At 45.0% G+C, this 13,147-nt stretch overlaps 2 protein-coding genes across 4 annotated transcripts in view; both read right to left on the bottom strand.

The window, feature by feature from the left end:
- The window catches only part of TSEN2 (tRNA splicing endonuclease subunit 2), a 728,632-nt gene that overhangs the window by 24,453 nt on the left and 691,032 nt on the right, over positions 1-13,147 (bottom strand). For all 3 annotated transcript variants that reach the window (XM_050781488.1, XM_050781489.1, XM_050781490.1), the window contains 2 exons: positions 5,783-6,305; positions 4,348-4,425 (listed from right to left, as the gene is read on the bottom strand). In XM_050781488.1, coding sequence (XP_050637445.1) covers positions 4,348-4,425; positions 5,783-6,305 — 601 coding nt within the window. The remainder of the gene's footprint in view (positions 1-4,347; positions 4,426-5,782; positions 6,306-13,147) is intronic.
- The window catches only part of MKRN2 (makorin ring finger protein 2), a 135,695-nt gene that overhangs the window by 77,512 nt on the left and 45,036 nt on the right, over positions 1-13,147 (bottom strand). The window lies entirely within an intron of this gene.

Raw genomic sequence — 13,147 nt, 5'->3', positions numbered from 1 at the left:
GTGTGCTGAGATCACGCCACTGCACTGCAGCTTAGGTGACAGAGCGAAACGGTGTCTCAAAAAAAAAAAAAAAAAAAAAAAAAGCTGATGGCCCTAACTTTATGACAGCATTATGCAACTGCTTTTAATTTACAGTGAAATCAACTTTCATTTGATTAAAAAAAAAATTCGGTCCCCCAAATCAATCTATTTTTCACTGGATCTTGCTAATTAAAAAGCATTTGATTAAAAAATTAGCCAGATGTGGGGTGGCATGCACCTATAGTTCTAGCTACTCAGGAGGCTGAGGTGGTAGGATACCTTGAGCTCAGGAGTATGAGGCTTCAGTGAGCCACGATGGTGCCACTACACTCCAGCCTGGGCAACAGAGAGAAACCGTGTCTCTAAAAAACATAAAAACAAAAAATTTAAACAGCAAAGCATTTGAGCGTTTGCGTGTGTGCGTGTCCACTGGAGGATGCAGAAGATGGAAACAGAAATCTTCAGAAATAGCTACTCAGAAATAACTAAGGTAAATATAGTTTATAGCTCTTCAATTACTCTATGCAAATTTCCAAATCTCTGTTCTGAATGAGTCAAGGCAAAGGCACGAAAACACCCCTACAGGGCTGCATGTCCACATCTGTGGCAGGTTGCAGACCAAAAGCTTCCCATGTCAGTGCCGAGTAGACTTCTAAGTCAGCTGTGTATTACCGCTCTGAGTCCCTTAAGAGAGCTGTCGTGAATCACCACAGCAGGGGTGAGACGCCATTCTGCCTGTGCTCCTGACTGACATTCACAGAAACACTGAGCGGGTACATGCAGTGCACCAAACATGGGTGATTCATTCAAAAGAAATCTGCCAAAACAGAACGACAAGTAGAGCTAGGTTTAATGGTATGCTCCCTGAAAACTTCTGGAACACATCTCTGGTATGTTCTCAGGTGCCAGTCAGCTTCTAAGATGGCAGAGTATCCTCATCTCCTGTCTCCTATTACCCTTGCCTTTCATCAGGGAGTGTTCAAGAGGAGGCAGCAGGTAGCAGCAGCCTTTAAAAAATTTGTCAACAGCCTGTAATCCCAGCACTTTGGGAGGCCGAGGAGGGAGGATCACGAGGTCAGGAGATCGAGACCATCCTGGCTAACACGATGAAACCCTGTCTCTACTACAAATACAAAAAAAAAAAATTTAGCTGGGTGTGGTGGTGGGCGCCTGTAGTCCCAGCCACTCGGGAGGCTGAGGCAGGAGAATGGTGTGAATCTGGGAGGCGGAGCTTGCAGTGAGCCGAGATCGTGCCACTGCACTCCAGCCTGGGCGACAGAACAAGACTCTGTCTCGAGGAAAAAAAAAAAACTTGTCAATAAAAGACAGCAGTTGGTCACCTGGAACAGTGTGGCTGAACTCACAGTATTTGACACCAAATACACTTCGCCTCCAGCTGCCACCTCCCAGGCCAGGCCTCTAGCCCACCCTCCATACTGATGCTAGCTCTAGGCACTCCACTCCCCTACGGAACACCCTGCAGTGCCCTGCTGCCCCAGGACCAGGCCAGACCCTGACTCACGGACACACCCTCCCCCATCTGGTGTTCTTTTTGGCTGAGCTATCTGAAAGAGCCTTTGCTACCCTGTGTCCATGCGGCAAGCCCCATCTATCCTTTACTATCCTCAGCTATCATGATTACAAAGGCTTTCCACTTCAGCCCTGCTGGATGGTCTCCACCAGCTTCTGTGCAAATTCCCTATCTTGTACGTTAAATCATTTAACAAATAATTATTACGCACCTAATAGATGTCAGGCATTGGGCCCAAGGAAACAGGAAGAGCGATACTGACAAGATCCATATGCCACACTATGCTTATCACACTGAACTGTAATGATTTCTGGGCTATCTTTAAGACGGAAGTCACGTTCTACTTATTTCAGTATTGGTAGCCCTTAGCCCAATGCCTGGCACTTAGTATGTATCCAGTGGACATTTTCGTGATTGTAAAAAATAAGGTTCCAACTAGCTGCTAATCAGCTTTTACAAGTAACTTAATAATGACAAAAGTAGCAGGCACTAACATTTATTGAGCATCTACTATATTATCAGGTATTGTCCTGACCCAATTACATGTATTATTTAATTTCCAGAACATCCTATGAACAAGATGTTACACAGCTCCCACTTTAGAGAAGAAATCTGAGGCTCTGAGAGGCCAAACATCTAAAGAACAGGTACACATGGGCTGTCTAGTAAAGATCTCCACAAAGCTGGGAATGTCTTTGCATGTGCTGTTCAATATAGTAGCCAGTGGCCACACGTGGCCGTTCAGTGTTTGAAACGTGGCTGGTGCAACCAAGAAAAGGAATTTTGAATTGTATTTTAATTCAATTTAATTTAATTTAATTCAATTTAGTTTTTGAGACAGAGTCTCACTCTGTCGCCTAGGCTGGAGTGCAGTGGTGCAATCTCGGCTCACTGCAACCTCTGCCTCCTGGGTTCAAGCGATTCTCCTGCCTCAGTCTCCTGAGTAGCTGGGATTATAGGCGTGTGCCACCACACCCGGCTAATTTTTGTATTTTTAGTAGAGACAGGGTTTCACCGTGTAAGCCAGGATGGTCTCGATCTCCCGACCTCGTGATCTGCCCTCCTTGGCCTCCCAAAGTGCTGGGATTACAGGTGTGAACCACCACACCCGGCCCCCACATTACTTTCCTGTGGTCTCAGCTATAAAATTACCAACATGGATGTGTTCCATAGCACTTCCTGGGACCTACCTGTATGCCAAGAACCACACTGGACACTGCAGGAACTATCAAAGAAAGCCATCACAGAGCTCCTGGAGGAGAGGGGAGCCCAGGGGGTGCTATCTTCAAAGGCAGAAAGGACATTTCTGTGTGCGCTATCAACATAAGCAAGAAAAGAGGGACTGAGCATAAAGTGACCACAGGTTAGAGGAACTCCAGATCACCAGGACAATATGATAGAGTTTATGGAAGGCCACTTTTAGCCACTTTTTTTTTTTTTTTTGGAAACAGGGTCTCGCTCGTGCAGTGGCATGATCTCGGTTCATTAAAGCCTCGACCTCCTAGGTTCAAGCAACCCTCCCACCTCAGCCACCCAAGTAGTTGAGACTACAGGCCTGTACTGCCACACCTGGCTAATTTTTACATTTTCTGTAGAGATGGGGTTTTGCCATGTTGCTTAGGCTGGCCTCAAACTCCTGGCTTCAAGCTATCTGCCTGCCTTGGCCTCCCAGAGTGCTGGGATTACAGGTGTGAGTCATGGCACCAGGCCCAAGCTAACTTTCAAGAATGTAGCTACTGCATTAAGTAGAGGGATCCTGCAGAAGGAAATAAATCCATTTACTTAATTAGCAGTCACTATATGATCTGAATCATGTAGCACAGTCTATGAAAAGTTGAGACTCCATGAACATACCAAACAATAGTGACTTGTACTCTTTAAGTGGATAAATTATATGGTATATGAATTATAGTATTTTTTAAAAAGCTAGTGAAAATTAGTAACAAAATATTCAGCCAATCCGAAATCCATTTTTTTCTTCTTTCCACCCCCTTACCCCCCACGTCACCAGTCAGCATCTGTTAACAATCTGAAATCTTTTTATTCTTTTTGTTTGACACACAGTCTCACTCTGTCGTCCAAGCTGGAGCGCAGTAGTGCAATCATGGCTCACTGCAGACGCAACCTCCTGGGCTCAAGCAATCCTCCCACATGAGCCACGCAAGTGGCTGGACTACAGGCATCAGCCATCACACCTAGCCATCAATATAAAATCTTTTTTTTTTCTTTTTTTTGAGACAGAGTTTCACCCTGTCACCCAGGCTGGAGTGCAATGGGTCAATCTTGGCTCACTGCAACCTCCGCCTCCCGGGTTCAAGCAATTCTCCTGCCTCAGTCTCCTGAATAGTTGGGATTACAAGCATGAGCCACCATGTCTGGCTAATTTTTATATTTTTGGTAGAGACAGGATTTTACCATGCTGGCCAGGCTGGTCTCGAGCTCCTGATCTCAGGTGATCCGCCTGCCTTGGCCTCCCAAAGTGCTGGGATTACAGGTGTGAGCCACCGCACCTGGCCTAGCAATCTAAAATCTTAACAAGAAAAGTAGTACTCAGAAAAACACCTCGAATCTTCTGTGGAATGATTGCAAACATGTATCTTAGAACTGATGAAATAAAGGCTGAGGAGTGAAATTTGGGCAGGCCTACTTGGGAGGTACACATAATGATTTCAATACTGACTCACAATATTCAATAACTGAATTACGTACAGAACTAGACTGTGAGGTAGGTTCACATATAGCATAGTTCAGGCCCAAAGACCAACAGCTGAAATGATAACATGTTGAAAACATACCTCTTCTAGGCTGAGTTGCAAATACTCAAAGATCCTATATGGATTTCTTCTGCATATTAATCTGTTTCTTTGCACCAACTAAAGAGAAAGAAACACAATATATACAGAACAAATGGAAGCACTACATGTCAGAGAACGTATTTTAAAATGAACATTTTTCTTATAAATTCCCAGGATTCACATTCTATTGTGCTAATATTATAAAGAAATGATTACAACAAAAATTTGAGACAGACTCTTGCTCTATTGCCTGGGCTGGAGTGCAGTGATGTGATCACAGCTCACTGCCGCCTCCAATTCCTAGACTCAAGCAATTCTCCTACCTCAGCCTTCCCAGTAGCTGGGACTACAGGCGTGTGCCACCATGCCTGGCTAATTTTTTGTAGAGACAGAGTTGTCCAGGCTGGTCTTGAACTCCTGGCCTCAAGCAACCCTCCCGCTTCAGCCTCCCAAAGTGTTTATTATAGGTGTGAGGCACCACGCTTGGCCAAGAAATGCTTTTTTATTACTTGTGTGGAAAAGGAAGTTTTAATTTTTTCACTATGAAGATTCTGGCTTATTTCCTTTTTTCCCTGTGAATTTTTCCTGCAGTTGTAATCATTTTGTTGGTGAATTTTATTTTACGTGTTGCTTTTTTCACCCAATTGTACCTAATAAGCATGTGCCTATGTTTTTGTTTTTTTGAGACAGGGTCTCACTCTGTTGCCCAGCCTTGATCTCCCAGGATCAAGCAATCCTCCCACCTTAGCCTCTTGAGTAGCTGGGACTGGCATGTATCACCACATCCAGCAATTTTTTTTTTTTTTCATTTTTAGTAGAAATGAGGTCTTGCTATATTGCCCTGGCTGGTCTTGAACTCCTGGCCTCAAGTGATCCTCCTGCCTCGTCCTCCCAAAGTGGTGTGAGCCACTGTGCCTGGCTCCTATGCTCTTAATATGACTTCATAAACCTCATGCTAAGTCTACATGATATTGCTTTGAATGGGTATCTCATATCCCATTCAGCCATTAGATTGTTTCTAATTTTTAGCAATTCCAGACAGCTCTAGGGTAACTCTGACAGCAAGTCCCCTAATGATGTAGCTCTCACCCACCTTCCCTAGGCTTTTCTCGTGACGGCTGACTTCCACACGTGAGCCCTTCTCGCTCAGCTGTACTCAAGATCAGGTGTAATTATCACCGCATTTTGTTTTCTCTCAAATAAAGGAGAGAGTACCATTGGCCTTGCCTTAATTTTATAAATTTTTAAAAAGTTATTCACCAACTTTGGGGTTTTAGTTGAAATGGCCCTCACAGCTGCTGTGGCCCAGAGCCTGCTGCTTCCCTCGGACCTTACAATAGGCCAGCTACCAGCTGCAGGCAAAAGACATCCCTATTAGCCAACATCTCCAGGAACAGATGGCTTTGGAGGAAGCAATTTATTTTCTCCTACTTACTTCCTCATTTGGGGCATCCTCCCTCTCGCTCATGGCACACTCCACTTCCTCGACGAGCACGTACTCATGGTCAGGCCCCCTGTCCCCAGCATGCAGGAGGCCGACGTGCTGGCTGCCGTCCTCATGGTGAGGGCCACACTGGAGGATGAGAGCATCTTGTTTGCAGCAACAGACTTGGGGCAGAGGTGCAGCGTCCTTTCTCACACTTTTCTCAAAGCCGTCTGTTGTTGGGTTGCACCCAGAGCCCTCCTGCAAGCAGCCTAATGGCTCACTGGGATCACCCATACCACCTGACTTTCCAGAGTCCCCGTTTACCACAGAAGGTCTCTCTCCCCTTGCTGTGCCTTCCATGTTAGAAACCATTCCAGAGTTAAGCTCGTCATACACTTGAGCCTCTTCGTTCCTTTTCACAGGAGGATGCTCAAGCGGTTTCGTGTAATCCTTGAGGATTCTGCACACTGTACTCTCATCCTGCCCCTGTCTACGCATCAGCTCTGCCGCCCACTCAACACTATGCTGATACCTGCAAGACAGAAATACTGTTGGAAACAGCACTCGAATTTCAAAATTGAAAAAACAACAAAGCACATAAAAGACTAGAAGGTGACACACCGAAATGTTTACAGCATTATTTGTGAATGGTGCATTATAGATAAATATTTTTCTTTTTTATACTTTTCTGCATTTTCTTTTCTTTTTTTTTTTGAGACGGAGTCTGGCTCTGTTGCCAGGCTGGAGTGCAGTGGCACGATCTCGGTTCACTGCAACCTACGCCTACTGGGTTCAAGTGATTCTTGTGCCTCAGCCTCCCGAGTAGCTGGGACTACAGGCACCCGCTACCACACCTGGCTAATTTTTGTATTTTTAGTAGGGTTTTGCTATGTTAGCCAGGAAGGTCTAAATCTCCTGACCTTGTGATCTGCCCGCCTCGGGCTCCCAAAGTGCTGGGATTACAGGTGTGAGCCACCGCATCTGGTCTCTGTATTTTCTAAGTGTTCTGCAACAAGCATATGCTACTTCTTGTTTCTTTGCTTTTATAGTTTCATTTTATTTATTTAAAAAAAAAAAAAACCCAGTTTAACTATGAAAATTTATATAATTTAAAACTGGCAGATTAAGTGATTTAGATAAATAAGCAAAAAAAAAAAAATGGCCATCCTTTATCAGGATTTTTTTGTATTATTATTACTATTTTTTGAGATGGAGTCTTACTCTGTCACCCAGGTGGAGTGCAGTGGCACGATTTCAGCTCACTGCAACCTCTGCCTCCCGGGTTCAAACGATTCTCCTGCCTCAGCCTCCTCAGTAGCTGGGATGACAGGCTCGTGCCACCACACCCAGCTAATTTTTTATATTTTTGGTAGAGATGGGGTTTCACCATGTTGGCCAGGCTGGTCTCAAACTCCTGACCTCAAGTGATCTGCCCGCCTTGGCCTCCCAAAGTGCTGGGATTACAGGTGGAAGCCACCGCTCTCGGCTTGTTTTGTATTATTTTCAATTTTGGATCTCATAATGTTTTCAGATAGATATGCCATTCATAATACAAAGAACTTTTGTTTAGTATTGGAAATCAAAATGAGAATTTCAATAAATATTCATCACAGTGCCTACTAACCTCTTTACAGGATAAGGAAATGATTTGGCTTATGTAGATTCATCCAAATATTCTAAGAGAAATAGCCCCTTTCCCCACAATACTTTTCAGAGTAGATTTTAATGACAAAATTCATGTTAAGTTTCTAAAACTTGAAGCTAACACCCAAGTTACAAAACACTTCCCAAGTTACAAAAAGTTATAGGCAAAACAATAGGGCAAAGCATTCATGCCTAGGCTGCTGGGATGTGTTCATGTGATGTGAGAACTACCAGATGCTGGAAATCTGAAGATCAGAAGGTCAAAGACATTGTGAAACTCAAGTGCTTTTTGCCTGGACCTTCAGTGATCAGTCTGAAAGACATCCAAGACAACACATGGCTTGAGAGAAGGCAGATGTAATTTTACTTTTCACCTTCTTTTACCTGGTTAAGACTGAATAGTGCTTGATTCGGCAGCACATATACTTAGAATGGCCCCTGCGCAAGGATGACATGCAAATTTGTGAAATGTTTCCAAAAAAAAAAAAAAAGACTGAGTATGTCATAGTTTATAAACTGCTATATCTTACACAATTTAACAAGGACACTGGCTTCTGCTATACCCTGATTCCTAAGAATCCCGAAGTTGTCCACACCCTGTTCACCCCACATGAGGATAAACATCAGGGATGTCTCCCTATATACTGGGAATTATATCCTAAAGATTAACACCTGGTAAGGCTACCCTAATACCTGAGAGACAGTACGACACCATGACTTTGGTACTGCACATTTTGTGTCCAGCCCCGTTACTTACAACTGTGTGGCAATGCAAATTACTTAACTTCTCTGTGCTTCAATTTTCCCACCTATAAAATGTGGAGAGTAGTACTACCACCTCAAAGGGATCTTGTTATGTATTACTTTTAAAACCAGCAAAAAGAACACAGCTGTGCCAAAACCAGTAGGTTGTCTTCTCACCTGGAACACGGCCACCTATGCATACGTTTAAAAGAACCGTCATGTGAGAGGTCTAAAAAGAATCTCAGCTCTTCATATCAACAAAAGCATTGGTTCTACAGGGTCTATAAATTTCCTTTATTTGAACACAAATTTTTGTGACAATATATTTTTCTGGGGAAGGGACCCACAACTTTTGCCAAATTCCTTGACTCAAAACACATGAAAGAACCACTGATTTAAAGGGTCAACAGTTCCTCCTTTGACCAGAAGATCTGGAACGAAGCGAGCACACAGACAGCACTGATCTGCTCCTTGCAGCAAAGCAGTCAAAGCAGACGTGGGTTCCAATCCTTGCTCCATCACATTCTCGTATTAACTGCATGACCCCACCTCTCTAAAGCTCAGTGACCATCTATAAACTAGGGATAACTGCACCTACCTCGTGGGGTTGCAGCAAGGATTATAAGAAGTGCAAAGCCCATAAGAAGTGCTCAATCAATATTACTATATCATTGTGGAGTTTTTAGGAGTGGCTTGAAAAATAAATCAGACTCAATATATAGTATATTGAAAAAGATGTTAATGAATGGAAATGTCTTAATTCACTGTTCTTTGAGAGCAGAGGCAGCAGTGCGGGGATGAACACAGCCTCTGGAGGTCTAGGTCCTGGAGCTGGCTCTTCTATGTGGCTCTGAGTTAAGCCACTTAGTACCTCTACCTCTGTGCTCTTCTGCCATACACCAGAACCAGGCCATACCTGTGTTCCCTTTTCAGGGTCTCAGAGGATCGCTATGAAAGGTCAAAGGAGACTGAGGCTTGAAGAGCATGTAGAAGCCTCCAAGTCAGACATGATGAAAAGAGCCACAAAAACAAATGACTAAGACAACAACATATGGGTCAGAGCTGAAGGCATCCTCTAGCTGGCTGGCAACATCTTAAAAAGCTAAGTCCTGCTGCCATCAATCCCAGATGCTGGAGCAGTTGCAGGAAGAGAAATGAGAAGTAAAAAGCAGAAAGTTGGCCGGGCGCGGTGGCTCAAGCCTGTAATCCCAGCACTTTGGGAGGCCGAGACGGGCGGATCACGAGGCCAGGAGATCGAGAGACGATCCCGGCTAACACGGTGAAACCCCGTCTCTACTAAAAAATACAAAAAAACTAGCCGGGCGAGGTGGCGGGCGCCTGTAGTCCCAGCTACTTGGGAGGCTGAGGCAGGAGAACGGCGTAAACCCGGGAGGCGGAGCTTGCAGTGAGCTGAGATCCGGCCACTGCACTCCAGCCTGGGTGACAGAGCAAGACTCCGTCTCAAAAAAAAAAAAAAAAAAAAAAAAAAGCAGAAAGTGTAAGGGGCAGCGTGGCAGAAGGACGAGGCAGCAGCCACTACTGGAAGCGGTGACAGGACTAGGGAAAGCAGTACCATCCAGGACCGCAAGGAGACAGGACATGCCCATCCAAACACGCCACGGATTCTCATGTTTCTGCACCCTTGAACACACACCTCTCCTATTTGCACAGGGCACCGTTCTCTACTGTTATACCGATGAATGCCCATTTACCACTGGAAGTGCACAGCAGAGTGGTTTAGAGTGGTTAGTGCACACAGGTTCTAGGGCCACAGTGCCTAAGTCCACATACTGACCCTGAGCAAGGAGCTTCACTTCCCTGTGTTCAGTTCTTCCACTTGTGGAAGATGGATAAGAACGGGACCCACCTGATGGGAGTGATGTGAGGACCTGAGACGACACACGGGCCCAACACTGGCATGATACTTAGCACTGGAAGGTGCTCGGGGAGTGCTGGTGCGCCCACCCACATCAATGCCTCCCAGGCTCTGGCACTGAGCCCATGTAATCTTGGGCAAGCTACTGAACCCTCACCTGAGTCCCCATCTATGAAACGGAAACATCTCTAGTACCTACCCTCGAAGGTTTCTTGAGAAGATGAAAGGAGGTAACGCAGGCAAGCTCAGAGACTGGGATTGGCACTGCTAGAGCAGTCAGCACCTGTTGGCCATAATGGCGATGGTATCTCTACCACAACAGCACTACAGGACAGCACAACTGTTCACTTCTCTTCCTCTCTCACTAGACTGCAAATCCCTCAACAACGGGGACTAGGTCTTTTCCTCGCTCTTGGGTCCCCAGCACCTACCCAATGCCTGACACATAGTGAATTCTGGCTGAAGAAAGGACCACAACAGGGTGGGCGACCCGACTATCCGGGCTGGTCCTTCAGGGACATACCTCTACCTGTGTCAGTTCCCCAAAGGCATCACAGAAGGGTCCTGACACTTACCTTCAGAAAGAGTTACACAGAAGGTGCTCTTCACCCAAAGACGACTATTGTTGGGAAAAGGCCAATTTGAGTGAATCCACTTGAAATAGAAATCAGAATTTCAGAGGCACCAGCAAAGAAACAATTATGGCCAGGTGCAGTGGCTCACACCTGTAATCCTGGTGCTTTGGGAGGCTGAGATGGGAGGATCACTTGAGCCCAAGACCAGCCTGGGCAACAGAGCGAGACCCTGTCTCTACAAAAAACACAAACAACAATTATGACAAGTATTTAAGTTGAAAAATTAATCTAAAAATATGAACATGAATCAATTTTTCTTATATTCAAAATTTAGATTGTGATTCCAAGTGTTATGAACAAATAATAAATCAAGTATCGATTTTGGTTGGGGGACATATGTAGCTTGCTGACAGAACTGTGCTGATAACATCTATAAACATCTTTAGGTTCACATACGGAAATGGATTGTAATCTGAAAATTTCTTATAAAAAATGAATCCCCACAAGCATACCCACTTCAAGCAACATTCCTGTACTGTCACTATGTGTGGAGTCTATGTTACTTTGTCCTTTGTTATGTTAATGTAAATTCAATGCAAATTGATGGCAAATTGAACATTTAAATCTTGCAAAAAAGATGCAGGATTCATGAAGTCTATCAAAGTGATAAAAGTATGGCAAAGGGATTAAAAAATGAGAATCTGGCAGTTAGACTAGAGGAGAATTGAAGGAAAAATCAACTAAGGTGATAATGCAATAAAGTATATCAAGAGCGCTGAGGAGGGAAGAGAGAATGTCTGAATGCAGACTGAGTTCACGTCAGGCTTGCTTATTAGTGAACAGTTTATCACTTTCACTTCTCAGTGCAACTCCGTAACTGTGGGGCCTTGAGCAAGGAATAGTAGGACAACATACACCTCCCAGATTACACACCCCAGTACCTGTGAATATGACTTTATCTGGACACAGGGTCTTTGCGGTTGGAATCAATTTGATGTAAGGACATAGTGACTGGTGTCCTTAAAAGAGGCAAAATATCACATGTACCCGTACCCTGAAAATACATACATCTATCAATTTTTTTCATGCAAAAAAAAAAAAAAGAGGAAAATTTGGACAAAGACACACAGAAACACACAAGGGAGTGACCACAGAGGCAGAGATTAGAGTGATGCATCTGCAAGCCAAGGAATGCCAAGGGGTGCCAGGAGCCAGCAGAAGTGAAGGCAGGCAAAGAAGGATGCTCCCCTAGAGCCATCTGAGGGACTGTGGCCCTGCCAACACCTTGAGTTTGGAATTCTGGTGTCCAAAACCATGAGAATAAATTTCTGTTGTTTTAAGCCATCGAGTCCGTGGTACTTTGTTATGGCAGCCCTAGGAAATGAATACTAGGGTCAGTGAAACTTCTTGGGACATTGTAGTGCTCACAAAGGGATGCTCTTCAGGGAGGCAGCCCTCTCCCTGTGCAGAACCTCTACGCTGGCAAGCTGGCTTGACCTTACGTCATGCTGTGGCCAGCCTAGCCAGGATGCAGTTCTGATGGGCGAGCTCCTGCTATTTCTGATCCCTAGGTTTCTGTTGTGGCAACCTGTCTATACTATAGCTCCTCCAAGACTGGGGGCTCTGCCAGGTTCTCAGCAGGTCCCTCCCACACACCAGAATCCCACTCCTGACCCCGGCCTGAGGTTACAGCCAGAACAGCCATTGAGATCTTCCTGGTGCCACCACTCCTTGCCACCCTGCTGGCTATGGGGTTGCCAGGCATGTAACCAAAAAGGAGCTGCTGGATTTTGCCCGTATAGGCTAGAAGCAAGATGAACAAAATTACTGAGACTTGAGTTTTATAAGGTTTCATGGAAGAGCTGAGACTTGTACTGTACCACAGGCACAAGGAGGTCTGGGATGGATGGAGACAGCCAACAATCTTACCAAGGGACCACAAAGTGTGGTGCTGAAGAGAGAAGGGCCTGATCTCTGCTCTCCAAGCACTGACAGTCTGAACCTACGTATGACACATGAGGAGAGTGCTGCACGCCAAAGAGGACTGTGGGGGCCAGAGGAGCAGCACCCAGGACAGAGGACGGTATGGTGGTAAGGAGAGAAACCCAGGAGAGATCATGGATGAGCAGGATCGAGGACATGCAGGAATCAGCCAGGCCGTATGTGTGTGTTTGGGGAGTCGGGGAGAAACCTTCCAGGAATGTCCAGGATTAAATGAGGAAGGGCCTCTGTGAAAGCCTTTTTCTCTGACCCTACAGTGTAGCTGGAGGAGGGGGACAGGACCATCTGTGCCCACTGGGCAGAAGGCTGGTTCAAAATCTAGGCCCAAGAATATGAGGACTTAATAACATAGCTATTACAGGATAGTTATTCATAATTTGGAAAGAATTCAACTGGCAAAACAGTATTTAAACAAACCATAAACTCACGTAAGGCATTTCAAAAATGACTTGATTCACATTAAATTCAGACATCATTTTCAAGGATACATCTACTACCAAAAAGAGAAAGGAAAAAAGGTGTGGACTGGACTAC

The sequence above is a fragment of the Macaca thibetana genome, chromosome 2, assembly GCF_024542745.1.
Source record: "Macaca thibetana thibetana isolate TM-01 chromosome 2, ASM2454274v1, whole genome shotgun sequence".
NCBI lineage: Eukaryota > Metazoa > Chordata > Mammalia > Primates > Cercopithecidae > Macaca > Macaca thibetana.
The sequence above is the reverse complement of the archived record's forward strand: the minus strand, read 5'-3'. Positions and strand labels throughout refer to the sequence as shown.